Here is an 18,845-nt window from a genome sequence, read left to right as displayed (position 1 = left end):
TATTTCCACTTTTTCGGCTGCTGTGAACAGTCATGTACACACTTTCATGTGGACTTGTTTCTTTTCTCTGGGGCACCCAGGAGTGGGTTTGCAGGGACGTATGGGAACTAGGCTTGACCCTTGAGAAACTGCCAGACTTTTCCAGAGCCGTCGCTCCATTTTACATTCCTACCAGGAGTGTGTGAGGGTTTCCGTTCCTCCACGTCCTTAGTTATGTCTTTTTGATGACAGCCATCCTTGTGCGTGTGGGGTGGTGTAAAAGGTTTTTAAAGCCAGTGTGTAGTAGTATTTAATAGCCTAAACTTTAGTGTCAAATGAAGTTGTTTCACGTCCTGCTCCTCTGCTTATGAGACGTGTGATCACAGACAAGTTTCTAAATGTCTGAACACTTGATTTCCTCATCTGTGAATGGAAAACAGTACTTGGATTGGCAGTAGTGACAATAAATGTTAAGTATGTGTTTCTGACCCTCAGTTTCCATCTTTGCAAAATAGAAATAATAGTAATAGCTCTCAGATCTGTAAAACAGAAGTGATGATAACTTGTAGGAGTAAATGGGCTAATCGAGTTATGTACAACACCAGTGCCTCGCATATCGTAAGCACTCAGTAAACTGTTGCTTTTATAATTATTTCTGAATTTTATTACGTCTTTCTAAATGTTCACTTTTTGTATTTCAAATGGTAGCCATCACCCAGAGTCCCTCCTTCCCCAGCTCAAGCTGATCTGGGTGAGTCTCCATCTCGTCAGCCAGAAGAGCAAATGAAAATGAATTTGCCAGACAGTTAGCAATGAACATCTTTTTAAAAATTGTTGCTTTATCGACTACTAGTGGGAGTACCATGGGCTAAGCATGATTTGTTTCGCAGATCCAGTTTAACTCATTAAATATTGGAGACCTTAACATTGTTAAAAATGCTGGCCTGTTGAAGTACCTTCCTGAACAACAACAAACAACACTCTTAGAGCTGACAGTCTGAAGACAAGACAGACAGCAGTATAATCCCACGTTTGGTGTGCAGTTGTGACAGTGGTGCGTGCTAAACAGGAAAGGTACAGAGTGCTTTGGGAAGATACCATAGGTGACTTTGACCTCATGTGCGGGAGGTATGGGAAGGGCTTCTTGAGGAAGGGACTGTTTGGCTCAGTGTGAAGGATGACTAGGAGAAAGTGACTTCTGGTAATTGTGGGCCCGAGTAACTGACCAGCTGTTCTGCCCAGCACCATCTGCTAATATGAGAGAGCTAATGAGATAATGTAGAATTATGGGGCCAGGATCTACGGAGGATGAAGGTCTGTGGAAGTGAGCGTGGCATTTGGGGCTGCTTTTTACTTTGGGGTCAGTATAGGGTCTGTAATGGGGATGGTGTCCCGCCTTCCTTAAATTCACCTAGAACCTCAGAAAGTGACCTTCTTTGGAAATGAGAGTAAAGGGAACACTGAACGAGTGGAACAGACAGACAGCAAACAGTAAGATATCTTGAGATGAAATCATCCTGGATTTAGGCTGGACTCTAAACCTAAGAGACAGCAGAGGGAGAATTGAGCCCAGAGAGACACAGAGGAAAAAGGCCATGTGAAAACAGCCAGAGATTAGTTATGTCACCACAAGCCAAGGACCGGTGGGGCCACCAGAAGAGGTAATGGATGGAACCACCCCGGATCCTTTAGAGGGAGCTTGGCCCTGTTGGTACCCTGATTTCAGACTTCTAGCCTCCTGAACTGTGAGACAAGACGCTTCTGTTGTGTAGGCCTCCCAGTCTGTGCTACTTGGTTATGAGGGAGCCACAGGACATTAGTAGAGGGCTGTGTTGACGCTGAAGGGGGAGCTGAGAGGCTGAGCTCTGTGAGGCTGTCAGTGCCTGGGTGGGGATGGGGCCGGGTATGAGGGCAGCAGTGCTGGGCGAACTCTTAATTAACGTTGGGATGCCAAAAGCCACCTCCCGGGAATGAGGATGGACCGGAAGTAGGACTTCCAAGGGTGGGAGTCCTGCTGCAGATCGAGTCGGCTCTGAAGTTGGACCACTCCCAGAGTGCCGCTGTTGCCAGGTTCCTTACAGAAGCAACTGTAACTCTCTGTAGAGAGATATCATCATCTAGTCCTCTACTGTCACAAGTCCTGTTGTAAATTCAGTGTTCTGGATACAATAAAAAATAGACCCACAGGGAGACAAGGCCATGTGCTTTAAAACCAGCAGAAACAACAGATTGCGAAGACAGATTAACAGGGCTTTCAGATGAAGACTCGGAGACTTTAAAACAACTGTGCTTACTATGTTTAAGGAGTTAAAAGACCAGATTGAGAATTTTGACAGAGCTAGAAACTAAAAAGAGTCAAATGAAAATTTTAAAACTGAGAAGTGTGATAAAGCTAAATTCTCAAAGGAAGGTAGATTAGACAGCTGCGAGAGAACTTGGTGGCTCAAAATACAAGGGAGCCTAGAGATGTGAAAACAAAATGGGAGAATTAGACAGCAGGAGTTAGAGATAACAGAAACTTTAACTTGTGTTCGTCATCTTAGAAAGAGAGGAGAATGAAAATTGGGCAGAAACAATATTTGAAAACAATGCCTGAGAATTTCCCGCAACTGCTAAAAGGTGTCATCCACGGATTCAACAGCCTCATAAGCACAAAGAAAACCACGCCCAGGCACTTCATGATGTAACTGCCGAAAACCAGAGATGAAGAGACTTGAAAGCAGCTGGAGACAAATACCCTCAAAAGACTTTGCAACAGTTAGAGTGACAGCTGTGCTCTTAACAGCCACCAAGGAAAACAAGTCAACTGAAAAGCTGACTGCTAACCCAGAATTATTTATTCATGAAAAAGATCCTTCAGAAAGAAAGACATTTTCAAATAAATGAAAACAATTTTTGGTGGACAGACCCATACTAAGAGAACACTGAAGGGTGTTTTGCATTTGTTTTTGGCTGAAGGAAAATGATGTCAGGTGGAAGGTTAGAGTAGCAGGAAGGAATGGAGAGCAACGAAAAGGGCACCTCGGTGGAAAAGACCACGCAGTTCCCAACCGTGAAGATTGATTGTGCCTTTGGGTTGGAAATATCTATGGCATTAAAGTGCATGACAGTGGCATTTAAGTCAGAAGGAAGTAAGTGTAGTAATATTGTTTTAAGGTCCTTGCATTTCCAGGACAAGGAAGACAAAAACTGATTAATAATGTTAAACAAGTCCCGAATACATGTCGCAGTCTGTGTGGTGGCCACTAAATTGTGAAAGACTATGTGATATCTAAGGTAGATGGCAAGAAAAATTGAATAATAAGATTCTAAATCAAAGAAGGCAAGAAAGAGAAATGGGAACATTGAACAAGTGAAATAATGCAAACACTAAGTTATAGACTTAAATCCCAGTATTATCAGCAGTCACATTGAATGTAAGTGGACTTGAATGCTCCAATTAAAAGACAGATTGTCAGGTAAGAAAACAAAACCTGATTAGGCTATTTAAAAGAGACATATTTAAAACAAAAGAATATTAAAAGATTGGAAGTAAAAGAATGGGGAAAAAATCCACACACCAAAATAGACTTTGAAGGCAAAATTTATTTATTAGAGATAAACATATACTGATAAATGGTTTATTTCAGATATAATTATAATCTGTATTTAATAACATAACTTAAAAATGTATAAAAGAAAATTCAACTATATTGGAAATAAATTCACAATCATACTGAGATATTTTAACATGTCTCATGATATGAGAAGCAGACAAAAAAATTATAAAAAATGAAGAATCAAACAACGTAAGTATTAAACTTGACCTCATGGACATATATAGAACTCTGTAGCTAGCAATTGCAGAATTGAGTTCTTTTCAAATGAACGAGGCACATTTGTCAGGAATTCACTATCTACTGGCTACAGGCAATGCTCAGCAAATTTGAAAGGATTGAAAGTATACAGACTGTTCTCTAACACAGTGGAATTAAGCTAGAAATCAAAATGGAAATTTCTGCATATCTGCAAATTTAGAAATCTGTTTCTGAAAACTTGTGAGTCAAATGAAGCTAGAAAATATTTTATAGCAAAATATAACTAACTAACTAATGGAATATAGCTGAAGTCATGTTTAGAGGGACGTTTATAGCTTTAAATACATTTGTATTAGAAACCATGCTGAAAATCCATGAGCTAGGCATGTGTATTAGGTAGGTAGAAGGATATCAACACATTAAACTCAGAAAATAGAATGAAGGAAATAATAAAGAGCAGAATTTAATGAAATGGAAAACATTCATTAGAAAGGATCAACAAAGGCAGAAATTAATTTGAAAAATCTGATAAAATTAACAAACCCCAGCAGGAGTAATCAAGAAAAAATAGAGAAGGCAAACAAGTTGTAGGAAAGAAAAAAGACATCATTAAGGATCCTACATACATTAAAAAGAATGAAAAAGTAAACAGCTTTAGACAAGGAAAATTGAAAATTTAAATGGAGTAGACAGATTCCTGGAAAAATACAACTTAAAACTGATAAAAGAAATAGAAAATGCAGATTGTTTTATAACTGTTAAAGAATACTGAATTCGTAATTTAAAATCTTCCAACAAGGGAAAATCTAGACCCAGATGACTTTACCAGTGAATTCTAAGCATTTAAGGAAGAAATAATACCAGTTTTACTGGTGTTATTTACTTTTCCAGGAAATAGAAAAAGGGTATACTGTATGAAGCCAGCAAGCAACATTTGAAAAAATTTTAAAGAAAATGTACGATCATTTCAGTAGGTGTAGAAAAACATTTTGATAAAAATTGAACATTAAAAAAAAATTCAGCATTCATTCATATTCAAATTGGGATAGGGAGAGTGTCAGCAGATTTTTCCTGTAAAGGGCCGATAGTACATATTTAAGGCTTTCTGGGCCACGTGCAGTTCCCGTGGCAAGTGCTCAGCTCTGCATTGTAGACATACACAGTATGGGCACCGCTGTCCTCTTTACAGAGCTGGGTGATGGGCTGGATTTGCTCTTTGACTGCTTTGCCCACTCCCGGAGTAGGGACACTTCCTTAATCTAAATAAGACCATTTTAGAACCCAGCAAGCCTCATGCTCAATGGTAAATGTCAATAGCTTTACCCTTGAGGTGGGAACAAGAAACAGATGCCCACAATTACCTTTTCAGCAGTTGCGGTAATGCAAGAAAAAGAAGTTAAAGGTGTAAATATTAGAAAGGAAGAGAAAAGGTCATTATTTATAGAATTATTTCCTTAGATCTACAAGAATACAGACAAGTCGTAATAAATGAGTACAGCAGGGTTGCCATATACAAGGACAGTGTACAAACTTGTATTTTTATGTGGTATAATGAAAAATATATTTGCTCTTTGTCCCTAGTTCCTGGCACAGAGCTCCAGCGTGATAGGAGTTGTCTTTTGTTACTCATAATGAGCCCATTTTGACTACCTCTGACTTTATGCTAATGAGATGACTCTAGGTGGGGCCCTAGAAGGTTCAGGTTGGGGCCTGGTCACCAGAAAGAGCAAACATGACTAGAGGTGAACTTTCAGCCTTACCTCTCAACTTCCTAGTAGGGAGGGGGCTGGAGATGGAGTTACCAGAACTCTTTAAAAGAGAGATTTGGGGAGTTTCTGGGTTGGCGAGCACTCTCCGGGAGGGTGGCCGCCCAGAGAGGCCGTGGGCTGTGCCCGCCCCGGGGCCTCAACCCCGTGCCTCGCCCTGTGCCTCGCTCCCGTCGGGCGTGCCTTCCCAGTGTCAGTGGGGATGCGGAGCAAGGACCTGCTGTCTGTTGGTCAGATAGTAGATTGGTAACACCACTTTGGAAGACAGTTTGACAGAGTCTGTTAAAGGTGAAGAAATGTACACTCTTCCAGAAATTCTGCTTCTAGGTATGTATTTCACAGTTCATGTAAGCAAGTGTACCCCCAGAGGCATGTACAGAAATATTACTGGTGTCGTCGTTTGTAGTAGCTCAAAAGCGGAAGCAGCGCAAATGTTCACCGGCAGTAGAGTGGGTAGATTATGGCAGCGGTCCCTAACCTTTGTGGCACCAGGCCTGGTGCTCCTATGAGAATCTGACGTGGGATGAGCCGCGGTGGAGCTGAGGCGGGGGTGCCGGCACTGGGGAGCGGCTGCGGATGCAGATGGAGCTTCGCTGTCTCCCCCGCTGCTTACCTCCTGCTGTGTGGACTGGTTCCTGGAGGTTGGGGACCCCTGGATTATGGTATGTTCTTACCAGACAACACTGTACATCAATGAAAATGAACTACTGCTGTTTGCTGATTTAAAGATTGATCACAGCATTAATTCTGGCCAAAAAAGCCAGACGTAAACGAGTACATTCTGTATGATTCCATTTATATGCAGGTCAGAACAGAAAGCACACTAAGGTGTTTAGACTTGTCTGCTTGTGTGTTTAAGTTTACGTACAGCGAGACGATGACCAGAGAAGGGACGGGTAGCAATTGGATGGTCCATGAGAGGGGAGCTTCTGGAGTGCTGGCAGGGTCTGATTTCTTGACCTAGGTGGTGGTTAGTTGGGTTCTCAATGCGTGGTGATTGTGCATTTTTGTTTCGTGGACTTTTGTTTGCTCTTTTATACTGAAAAAATTTTTTTAAACGATTAATAATTAAGAATGAGGAAGAGGTAGCTGATCAAAGAGAGATGCGAAGGGTCCTTGTGGCCAGATGGAGCTTGGGGAAATCAAGGCGCTGAAAGAAAGCTGGTGTGGATGGAGTTAGTGAGCGAGGAGACCTGGATCGTGCCTTGGGGCCAGCGAGCTGGGCAGGAGGCCACGTTTGGGAGCTCTGAGCAGTGGGATCCTACGGCTTTGAGATTTTGAGCGAGACAGATCGGACCCAGGTTGAGGTCACTGCGGCCGTGTTGTGGCTGCCGGCGTGAATGCTGGCTGGCTCGTGCGGTAGGAGATGGTGCTAGCCTGGGCCCGGGTGTGGTGGTGGAGAGCATTCGTTGCCTTTGACATTGTGAGAGCGTGGAGAGCATTCGTTGCATTCGACATTGTGAGAGCGTGGCGGTTCTGGTGTGGGAGGTGGGAGGGGAGGCTGAGTTCTCATGGGCAGCTGGGCGATGGAGCTCGTCTCTGAGATAAGGAGCTGTGGTTGAGGACCCGTGAGGACCCGCTTAGGGGTCTGCTCTCACTGAGCTCTGCTGCCCAGGATCCTGCATCCTGTTGTGCTCAACTACCCGTTTCACAGATGAGGGACAGGAGGCGTGGAGAAGTGAGGCGGCTTGCCAGTGCGCCACGAAGCTGCTCTGGTCTCGTAGGTTCCAGCCCCTTCCTCCGCATCCTCCCCAGCCCCTGAACACCGCGGCGGTTCCCCTGGTCTGAGTGACGATAGTGGGACAGCACAGGAGGGCCTGGTGCGGCTCCGGGGCTGCTGGCTTTTAGGAAGTGAGCAGCAGGGGAGGACCAGTCCGAGGAGGAAGTGGGAAGACCAGGCGAGGGAGAGGGAAGGAGGGAGACCGCTGGGCGCAGCACCCAGAGGTCCTCCAGCACTGTCATTGCGGCTGCTTTTGTATTTCCTTCTGGGCTGCTCTGCGTATGCTGAATTCAGTTGAAATGCAGCTATAAGTTTTCATTTTGCTGTTATAAACATTCCTCCAAGTAATTAAAATCTATTCTTATTCTTTGTAATGGTCGAACTGTATAGCGAAGAATATATTTGCAAGGAAAGCTCTTTTTCAATTTTTTATTATGAAAAATGTAAAAATAGTAGTGTACACCTAATGTACCTACTGCCGAGATTTACTAATTAACATGTTGCCAAAGATGCCTGATCTGTATGTATTGAATGTAGGTAAATAATTTGCTAACCCTTTTGAAGGTGATTTGTAGACATCACAACAGCGTACCCCTAAATAACTGAGCGTGCATCTCCTAATAGTGACATTTTCCTATATACCATTATTACACCTAAACTCCTAAAAATAAAGACTTTTACAAATAAGGACATTTTCTTATATACCCTTTTTATACCTAAATAGTTAATTATAATTTAGCATCTAGTGTCCACATCATTTTTAGATTTTCCCTAGTTGAGCCAAAAAAATGTCTTTTATATGCTCCTCTTAGTCTCCCTCTGGGACACACATACCAATCAAAGTTCATGTGTTCGTGATTTGGTGGCTATACCCCTTTAGTCTCTTGGAACAGCCCTTCACCCCACCCCGACCTTCTCCCTCCTCTCTTCACTATGGCATTGACTTTTTGAAGAGACGAGGGCAGTTTTCTTGTAAACTCTGTTTCTGGATTTGTCTGATTGTTTCCTCGTGGTTTCTTTTGCATTGTTTCATCCTGTCTCCGTGTTTGCTGTAAATTGGAACTGAGAGATCGGAAAACTTGATTCTATTCAGGTGGATGGATGTTGTGGGCAAATCTAGTTTTGAGATGCTCTGTGTCCTGTCGGGCCGTCCCCTGTGCTGTGCTATCTGGTTTATGTGGAGATGCTAGATCTTCCATTGGAAATGTGAGTTTCCCTCTGCCGTTCAGCAGTAATCTGTGAGGTGAGTCCTGGGCACCGTACAAATGCTCTTTCTGCAGCAACTTTTCACCAAGTGGTTTTCAGCATTTGTACCTAACACTTGCGTGAATGAGTTTCTCCACGAGTTGGCAGAGTGGAGACCCCCCCCCCCCCCCCGGTCACCTTCGCATGTGCATGTCGGTGTTCTGTGAACTCTTCCCACTTCAGCTGGGGAGGGCTGCGGTTCCCCTTAAAATGTCAGGGTAGTGACTGGATTCTTTCAATTTAATTACCAATTTTCAAAGCAAGGATTTCTTAGAAAAAATACCCGGTGGAGGCAAATGTCCCTGTGTGCTCCCTGCCCCCGCGGGTATCATCGTGGGTTCATAACTGTGTTTATCCAGAGTTCTGCAGTTAGTTCTAGACACTTTTCGATGCTCACGTTGGCCCTGTTTTCCCTCAGAGCCCCTTCGAGCTGGCTCTTTGGTCTTTGAGCACCTGCTTGCTGCGTCACAGTCTTTCAATCAATCTGGATGGAGCCCAGAGGTGGTGTTGCTGGGCAGAGGGGACAGCTGTGGCCTGTGGCCGAGGTGGCTGGCCCAGGGCCCACGTGCGACCCTGCCCTTCTCCCCCCTGTGCAGGGGGCTGGCAGCGCGCGGTGATTTCCGCACATCAGGCTGGCAGGTTTTTCTTTGCTTTCCTTTTTTGGGCTGTATGAAAGTGAGTTGGAAAGCTTTCGGTCTCCTCTACCTCTGGGTGTTGCATCTCCATTGATTTGGTGTTCCGTTTAGGCGGTTCTTATTACCATTTGTGGAGTAGATCACCTGCGCTTTGCTGCTGCCCGTGCGGTTCTCTGTTTCCCCCTCTGCTCTATCCCACAGCATTCTGTGAGTGTCTCGGCTTTACCACCAGCGACGTTTTCTGCGGTGTACGTTTTTGCCTTTAGCCCCTTCCACGTGGATTTTAGTTTCGTAGCGTGATGATTTTTGCTTCCTTTTCTAATCACGGTATGTGAATATTATCCAGTGTCTTAGCTTGTCTTAATTTCATCTTATTCTCATTTTGATGCTCCCTGTCCTTTAAACATTTTATTTTGAATTTTTTAACATAGGCAGTGTCTTCCTGTAATCTTAAAACAAGAGGCACATATTTTCTGAAATGGTCTTCCGTTTTCTGTGATAATTTCAGACTTACGCATGTGCTTCATGGTATGTCTTCAACGCCCCATCTCCGCTTTTTGGTTCTGATTTATTAATCTTCGAATGGCGTTTGCTGGCCGGTAGGTTCGAACTGCCGTTAGCCATTGCTTGGTTGTTCCACATGTGCCTGTCTGTCCCGCAGCACAAGTACAGTGCTGTGCCTCCCCTGTTGGGTAGGCTCTCCCCGCCACCTCGGTCTGAGGATGGGGTTGTTGGGGTCACCTGCCACGCCCTTCTGGTTGGCTCTGCTCTTCTGCATCTGAAGGTCAAGGGTGCCAGGGCTGGTGGTTTTCTTGAGCCCGCTCCTCTGGCCCCATGGGAATGAGGCGAACTCCAGGCACCAGGACGGGCGAAACCTTATCATTGTGGCAAGATGGAACAGGGCCACTCTCTTTCTATTTCTTTTTGAAAAAAATTTAGTATTTTAGCCATTTAAAATGTGCAAGTCAGTGGCATTAAGTACATTAACGGTGTTGTGTAAACATCACCACTGTTTAGTTCCAGAACTTTTTTTATCTCCATTAAGCAGTCATTCCCCGGTCCCTCCCCCCAAGCCCTTGGCAGCCACAGATTGCCATATCTGCTGGTCCCGGACATTTCATATACATGGAATCATGCAGTATGTGGCCTTTCATGTTTGGCATCTCTCAGTGTGTGTTTGAGCTTCGTCCATTTTGTAGCATGTATCGGTACTTCATTCTTTTTCGTTGCCGAATAATATTCCATCGTATGGCTATACCATGTTTTGTTTATCCACTCATCTACTGCTATATATTTGACTTGCTTCTACCCTTTTTCTATTGTGAATAGAGCTGCTTTGAATGAGTCATTATTTGAATGCCTGCTTTCAGTTCTTTTGGGTATATAACCAGGGAGAGGAATTGCTAGGTAATTTGGCGTTGATTTTATTGAGGAAGCTCCAAACTGTTTCCCACAATGGCTTCACCATTTTACATTTACAACAGCAGGGTATAAGGGTTTAGATTTTCCACACTTGCCAGAGCTTGTTTTTTTTTCTGTGTTATTTATTTATTTTGACCATCCCGGTGGGTAGGAGTGGTATCTCATGGTATTGCATTTTCTGACTAATGATGTCGAGCATCGTGCCATGTGCTTGTGGGCCGTTTGTATATCTTTGGAGATGTCTCTATTTCAGCCCTTCACCCATTTTTAAATTGGATTATCTTTTTGTTGTTGAGTTGTATGCCTTTATAATAGCCTTAAAAATGAAAAAGCATAATTGACAACATGTTTACTGTACCATTAAATATAAAAAGTTGCAAATGGGGAAGCACTCCAGTTCAGTGACTCCTGAGGTAGTGACAGGGGCCGACACCTGTTTCGTGCTGGTCCTGCACTGGGCGTGGATGGTCCTGTTTCACCTCCACAGCTGCGTGACAGTTGCTTTGGGTGGCCCAGGCTCCCAGCAGCACCAAGGCACACAGCTGGGGAGTGGCAGAGCTAGGTGCGGGTGACGGAGGAAGGCAGTGCTCTGCGGCGTTGGGGAAATGGAGAGGTGTCATGTCACAGGACGCCGCGGCCGTGTGCAGAGCGCTGTGCGCGCGGAGTGAGACCTACAGATCGTCCAGCCTGTTACCAGGGATCGTGCTCGGTGGTACGATTTGGATTGTTTTTATTTCTGCTTTTTTACATTTTCCAAAATGAGGGTTATTATACAAAACCAAAGCATAATGTGCCGCCCTCTTCTTGAAGGCCCCTGACAGTGAGAGTGACTATCTTGACGTGGTGGTTTAGGGTGCTGTGCACTAGCTGCAGAAGATGGAGAGTCTGTCTCAAAACAGAGCGGGGACAGTTTTAACTGTCCGATCAAAGCAGGTTAAATGCAAGGAGCCAGATATACGGAAGGGCGTGACTTGTAAAAACAGGATTTAAATTCCATGGTATCCTAGTAAATGTGTACATTCTATGGAACATCTTAGTTATGTCCCCCTAAATTTTTAACTCCCGTGTTGAAAATAAATCTAAACTTACCTAAGCAGGGAGTTCAGGGTCTTGGTATAAATAAGATATATTTTATCTTGAAACTACTTACTGTATGAAGCTTCAGTTTCTTAGATATATTCATAATTATGTCACAGCCCTAAAGCATTTGAATAATAAGAAATAGGCTATAGAGAAACAAAACAAATGAAAACAGATCTGCTCACATAGTGTTTAGAAACCCAGGTTATTAAAAATTTGTATGTTCTAACCCCCTTTTCTTTACACCCTGAAAACACACCGGAAGGATGTTGTCTCAGGATGTTAGTGGCAGGTTAGCAGTGTCTGGACTCTGAGTGCTCTTGAGTAGAGAAAGAGAAATCCTCCAGTACGCACGGTGGCCTCTAGTCGGGCTGTTAACCACAGGACTTTATTTCCACCTGATGTCCGAAGATGGGCAGGGACAGTGCTTTGAGCATGTGCCCAGGGACAAGGATAATGATGGTTATGACACCGCTTTACGTTTGTTTGTACGAGCAGTTTCTCGGGTGTTTTCCACCGTACAGCACCCCCGAGGTGGAGTGGACAGACCCAGAAACTGCGGTGTAGGGGAGAGGCTGCTTTCAGCCCTAGAAGTAGCAGCTTTGGTCCTCGTATTTAAACCTCTGGCGTGTTTCATTCACTTCGGGTTTCCAACGCATCCTGTCTACCTCTGTAATGGAAATTTCCTGATGTACACCAAAGTCGGGAGAGGCGTTGAATGAATCATCCAGTCTAAACAGTTGTCAGCTTTGTGTCTTTCTTCTTTAATCTGTCCCTGTCCCCCAGCCCCACTCTTTTTCTGAGTGTTTAAAGCACATTCTTATGGTACTTTTTGCTTTGTGGAAGCATCCCTCTACCAGCACGCAGTTTTATTAAAGGTCAAGGGTCCCCCCTCTTTCGTCATATTCCCAGCAGTGCTTAAGTGTTCAATAAATATTTGTCGAAACAGCGCATTTCGTTCCACGGTCCGCAGGGAGGTGGATTTTACCGTGTAGGCTCATGGAAGCCAGGTGACTCTTGGGTGTCTTAACCGAACCACAGCGTCGTGTACTTGGGATGCCGCTCCTGCTGCCAGTGGCTCGAGTTTGCCCACTGTGTAGTGGAGATGGGTGTTGCCTTGATAACATGCACATTGGTTCATGTGTTCACTGCAGAAAAGTAGGATTAGTTAGGGCTATAGTCAATCTTGCTTAACTTATAAAAACACACAAAAATGGAAACCTTTCCTGAAGCATGCATTTTTTTTTCACTTCATAATGAAGCATGGAGAGAGTTGAAATCAGACAGACCTGGGTTTAAACCGCACCTCTGTCCCTTCCCTGTAGCTGTAGGTTCTCCACGTACCTCAGCGTCTTCATAAGTGGGCGCCGTGCACAGGGTGGTGAAGACTGAACGAAACACTGAGTCCTGGTACAGACTCAGCCGCCCCCCAGATGCCCAGTCTGTCTTTTATCTCCTTGCCCATATTCCCGTGAAGTGGGAGTGTTTACCCCGCCTCCCTCAGGCGCTTTGTGTAGATGAAGCGGGGTTGTCTGGGGGAAGCCCTCAGGCCCTGGGACACCAGCATTAGCGATGGCTTTGCCCACTGTGTGTGTAGTGGGGACGGGTGTTGCCTTGATAACAGCCATCGACGGCGCCCACGCAGGGCCCAGCTCGGCCAGCCCACCTTTGTTAGACGGCAGTGCATCTGGCGGTCAGTGACACCGGCGGGGCCCAGACTGTTTCTGGCCTCACCAACTGCAGGCTGCTGGCGCACCACCTCACGGCCCCGCCACGGCTGCTGTGGCCCTGGGCCCGGCGTGTGCACTCAGGGCAAGAAGGGAGGGGATTGGGAGTCGGAGCCACATGTGTCTCCTCGCACTGGTGAGGCAGCTCCCCCATGCGCCCAGCAGGCCCTCCGTGTAGGTCCCTGACAGAGACTGGACCGGGTGGCCAGGACTGGGAGGCGGGGCTCGGGCTGTGATGACTGGCCGTGTGGGCGCTGTCAGCCCACTCGGCATTGACACTGCGCCAGCAGGGCGGGAGGGAGTCCGCGGGCCGCACCGCAGTCATGGATGTGGCCCCAGGTTTAGTGAAGGGGGCTGTGAGCGCCGAGTGAGGGGCAGGTCCTGGACCAGCTCTCCTGCGGACTTAGGCATACATTTTGGAGCCACTTTTAGGCTTTTTCACTTGTCCTTCCCTCCTTTCCTCTCAGTGGAACCTTTAATGACACAGGGGCTTTGGGACATGGTTGCTTTAACCTTGGGGGCACTGAGGAGGTGAACCAGGGTAGTGGCAGAAGAGACTGAGTTCACTTGATTGGTAAGGAAAGAAAGGCAGTCCTCGTCCTCTGAGTTCGTGTTTTGGGGTCTTCAAGGAAAACCTCCCGTGGGGTGCCTTGGTGTCATTTCGTAGGGCCTGGCTCTGTAGAGTGGAGAGGAATTCTCTGGCAGAGCAGTTACCTGTGTGCTGTGAAGACCTACTGTGTGCAGCATGCAGATGTGCTCCTCGGTGTGCAGGCTTCCTAAGCTCCTGATGGTGTGTGGTAACCAGGTGGTATGAAGGTTGTCGGTAATGTGCTGATAAGCCCGAATCAGGATGAATTAGTGGGTGCTGTTTTTAATAGATGAGGGAATTTACCTTTGTCTAATTGATTTAAGTCAGAGTTATACTGGTTTTATTTCGCCAAAAAATATTTGTGGTCTGCCTTTGTAGATCCTAGGTGTGAATCCAGTCTTCCATTTTTACTAGCAGTGTGGCCTTGTGCGAGTTACTTAATTCTCCTGCCTCTCAGTTTCCTAATCTGTAAAATGGGAATATAACTACAAATCTCCAAAGTCGGTATGAAGATTAAAAGGTAAACATGGCTCATATGGTAGGTACTGAGTGTTTAAAATAACCTGTACTTCATTGAATATGCTTTGAATATGCTTTAAGTTTTGTGAACAAATTATTTTCTGATGTTTTCCTCTTTATGAATTAAGGTATTCATAAACCAGAAACCATGGCAGAAGGTTCGAGATAAGAGTAAGGAGGCCTGACATTTCTCTTGTGGTTTGTGATGAGCTGTTTAACCTTGAACATGTTACTCTTGGCAACCAGCTTTCTATTTTGTGAGTCTCATAGACCACAAGTGTTTGTTCTGTTAAGGCACATAGATATGAAAATGCTTCTGAAAAGTGCTGTGCAAATTTAAGGTAATAAGTTTTACTACCGAAATATTTTAATAGTCCTTTTGTATACCAACTTTTTATGCTGCTGTCCCTACTTTTATTTGGACTTTGTAAATTTTAAATGGTGCTGTCTAACATAAGTTTATGTAGTTTTTTTTTGTTGAAGGACTAAAGTTTGAGGAATGGCAGAAGTGACTATTTGACTAAATTTTCACTCTTTTATTCCCTGCCCCCCACCCCCCCGGAGTGCCTGCAGCGCCCCCTGCAGGCGGTGGCCAGGGAGGCACGGAAGCTCGCACTCCGTGCAGAGATGCAGGCAGCATCGGCAAAGCTCTGCCTGAGGTTTTACTTCTGTCCTTTTATTGGCTAACTTTGTTTTTCTCTTTATTTTTTTTTTTTTTACTAAATAAGACACACAACGTAAACATAAGTTGTGACGTGAGTAATAAGCTGTACATGTGTGCACCCAGCCACCCAGCAGGGCACGGGGGTGTCCCCCACCCTCAGGGCTTCTTTTCATCAAGCCCCCTGTGGCTCAGCATCTTTTAGTCACCGTTTTACTGATTCCGGGGTCATGCCTTCTGCCAGTTTTCCTTGTGGTAGTTTCTTTTTCTTTGTTATACCCTTTTGCAGGGCTTCTTAGAATTTTCTGGATGCTGACTCTGGCTGTCAGCAGTATCTCATGTATCTTCTCTCAGAGTGTGGTTTTTTTCTTCTCTTTCTTTCTTAAAGTGGCTGATGAACAGAAGTTCTCAGTTGGAATATAGTTGGCTTTAGGAGTCTTAGAGTTTATGTGCAGTACTTTTTAAACCTATTTAAGAAGCTTTTCCCAATTCCAAAGTCATAAAGAAATTCTGTATCGTCTGCTGAAACTTTCCAAGTTTTGCCTTTTGCATTGAATCTGTCCACCTCGAAGTGACTTCTCTCTGTGGTGTGTGAGGGAAGGGGACCAGTTGCGTTTTCTTCTTGGGTAACCCATGTTTCGGCCCCATTCACTGACAGGTCTCACGGCTCTCCTGGCCTGTGATGCTGCCACATTTCTCTGTTTTAAATCTGCACGTGTCTTTTTCTGGGCTATCTTTGATCCCTAAATTCTACTTCTAATAATTTGCTCTTAGGAGTAGCTAAGGACATGCAGAGATTTCGTTATAGCAATATTCTTTGAAGCAATGTTGATAGTGTTGACAGGAAGCAGTCTAAATGTTCCAGCAGCGGACCGAGTTGATTGATGTACACACATCAGTACGGTGAAATGCTCTGGCTGACAAAAACATGTTTACTAATATGGAAGGGCACTGACAGTGTAGCGTGACGGAAAAAACAGGAAGCTGGAGTGCAGCAAGTGCAGTCCGATTCCATGTTTGTGAAAAGTTCAGAAGCGTGCAAGTCAGGAACCCCGTTCAGTGCTCTTCGATCTGGCTGTGCTTGCTTCGGGCCATCCCTCCGGCAGGTCCTTCTCTGGCCCCACCCCACTTGCCACCCCCCATCGCATGAGGCATAGAATGGGTCTTTCCAGTGCTTTCTCATCTGCTCCTTGGTTTTCTGCTCTCCTGTCATCCTCCTTCTCGGACTCTCGCCACCTCTCTTTACCCGATGTTGGTGTCTTGGTCAGGTCCCCGAGCTTCCTTTCATTCCATTTCTTCTCCATGAGGGGCTGCGCTGAGGCGTCTCCCGGTTAAACTCTCTCTTACACCCCAGCCACATACTTGCAGCCAGCTCTCCCCTCCCCTCCCCTGGCATCCTCAAGGCCTCAAAGTGGGAAAGTCCAGCGCGAAGCCCACATCCTCCCCCATGAGGCCCCCTGGAGTCCTGGGTTTCTGTTTTGTCTCCTCCCTGCCCCAGTCTATTTTGGGTCCTCTTCCCTAACATTCTCATGGCTGGGTCGTGTCCCCATCCTCTCAGACGCTCTTTGTCGCTGGCTGCCTTCTAAAAAGAGTTTCTGGAGTGTTCCGCTTGCCTCCAGTTTCACGCCTCCCCCACTTCTTTACGCTGTGGCCAAAAACATCGTTCTGAAGTGTGCAGCAGGGAGATGCCACCTTTACTTGAGGCCCCTGTGACCTCCAGGTCTGGCTGTCAGTGATCTGGCCCTGTCCCTCCCTGGCCCTGTGCAACCTCTGAGGTTTCAGGCCCCTCTGCCTGGCCCGCTTAGACCTCTGCTCGGCGTCTGAGGCCTGCTCTCTGATGAAGCCTTCCCTCTGGGAAACGTGCTCCCTTCTTGGCGTCCTTATCCTCCGCCCTCCCTGGGTCTGAGCTGTCCCTGTAGCCCTCAGAGCCAGTGCTGTGGCCGTGTCTGCAGAGGGAGTGTGGGGGAGGGAGGAGGGGAGGGGCTCCCATTGCCTTTCCAGAGAGGAGGTGTCCTCACTCCATGACTGGGCACACGCAGCCCCTCAAAGACAGAGGACGCCTGGTGGGCGGGCGGGTGGGATTGACCAGGCTGTCCTCTGCCCCCTGGTTTAAATAGGCCTCTTTTAGGGGCATTTCCAGAGCTGCTCTCCTCAGTTCTTTGTTCCTGAGCCAGATGACTAAGCGACCTGCGCTTCCCCTGAAGCAGATGACCAGGTGGTCTAGGCTGTGCCTGGGCACATGTCTGTCTGGTTAGTGGGTGGCGGTGGCTAAATACCTGGCTGTGTTTCAGCCTTGGAGTCCAGCTGGGGGATTTGCTTCCTGTTTGGAAGTGGCCCAGCGAGTGCTCACTTGCCACACTCTCATTGTCAGTGCCTCTCTGTGTCGCACATCTGCCCTTTCTTGTCCCTGATGGTAATGGAGGTTCCCTAGATTGCTTGAAGGGCAGAATAGCCTCTTTTGCTTGTGCAGAGGATTTGACAAAACGATTCTGAGAGCCGGGCTGCCCAGCACACCCCGAGGGAGCTGAGCTGGGGTCTGCCTGTTCGGCTCTGCTGCTCAGCTCCGTGGGGCATGAGGAGGGGCCCTGCCAGCTGAGCAGCGCTTCCTGTGGGTGCTGGTTACAGGCTGCCAAATGCAAAACAGCACATTATTCAGGGGTGTTATTTTTCTTGACCACTTTTAGTTCATTGCTTTTGACTGAGTGTTTAAAAATATTCTGCAACGTATCTATAGTATTCATGAGCAGTGAATCAGAAGAAATGCAGTTTCTGAGAAAGCTTCAAAGAAATACTGGTTTTTATCTCTTCCCCAGCCTTTTCCGCTAAAACCCACCAGAGTCTTTTTCTGAGCGCGCTCGTTCTATAAATAGAACAGCAGCTCTCCTTGGGTTGCCCACGGTCGGCTCTCATCCGCTTTCTGAACGTGTGTTGTGGAGTGGATTGTGTGTTCATTTTGCTTTTCTTTTATGTGTTCTGAGATGTATAGCGGGAGGTGCAAGAAAAAATATGTTAGCATTGATCTTTTGTGGTTTCTTTTCAATGTTTTCATTTTGTTATTTTTAGCAAGTATCCTTTAAAGATAACTGATTGTAACTTTTCTGGGTCTGGGCCTGTTGGCGGCAGTGTCCTTTTTTTTTTTTTTAAATTTGCATTTAGGAGAGAGATGGACGGGATGAGTTGCTCCGCAGAGGTAAGGAAGGCGTGTGGGCGAGGAGGGGCACCTGCGCCTGTGAGCGCGTCCCGTGGGGTCAGGAGCAGAAAGGCTCCCCCGGCGTGGAGTGTAGGCGTCCGTGGGTCTGCGCTGCTGCGGGCTGCCCTGTGTCTTTGAGAGCACATGGGAATGAACGTCACCGTGTGTACATGGGTCTGCAAAGCATGTTAGGAAACAGCCTGGGAGTGTTTTCCTGTGGCAGGCTGGTTTCTCTCGGGGGCTGCTGGGCTTGGAGGCTGGGGCTTTCTCTCCGCCTGGGATCAGCCTCGTTCTGCTCCAGCGCATGGTCTTGCACTTCTGAAAAGCCAGAGTCTTTTCTGTAGTTACGGATGGAGGTTTCAGACTCTGCGACTGTAGTTGGTCTCTCTTCCCTTGATCGCTAGGTGATGTCGTGTTCCTCTCTTCTGGTGCTTGTAATGACCTGGGAGAGCAGGTGGGTGGCCTCCTGGGAAGTCAGAGCACAGGTGCGCATCTCAGAAGGAGTAGCTGGGTTC

At 46.3% G+C, this 18,845-nt stretch overlaps 1 protein-coding gene across 5 annotated transcripts in view; it reads left to right on the top strand.

Moving 5' to 3' along the window:
• Positions 1–18,845, top strand: part of DGKD (diacylglycerol kinase delta) — a 91,683-nt gene that overhangs the window by 3,935 nt on the left and 68,903 nt on the right. The window contains exon 1 of one of the 5 annotated variants that reach the window (XM_036236359.1): positions 11,152–11,276. The exons of 3 other annotated variants lie outside the window; for them this stretch is intronic. Coding sequence is in view for 1 of the 2 variants with exons in the window: in XM_036236356.1 (XP_036092249.1) it covers positions 18,304–18,330 (27 nt within the window). In the remaining variant the exon portion in view is untranslated. Of the gene's footprint in view, positions 1–11,151; positions 11,277–17,982; positions 18,331–18,845 lie in introns of those variants that run through there. One more of the 5 variants, XM_036236356.1, reaches the window with a different exon arrangement.

This window comes from Rousettus aegyptiacus, unplaced genomic scaffold (genome assembly GCF_014176215.1).
Source record: "Rousettus aegyptiacus isolate mRouAeg1 unplaced genomic scaffold, mRouAeg1.p scaffold_m13_p_2, whole genome shotgun sequence".
In the NCBI taxonomy this organism is placed as follows: domain Eukaryota; kingdom Metazoa; phylum Chordata; class Mammalia; order Chiroptera; family Pteropodidae; genus Rousettus; species Rousettus aegyptiacus.
Note: the sequence above shows the minus strand (reverse complement) of the source record. Positions and strands in the feature narration are given on the sequence as shown.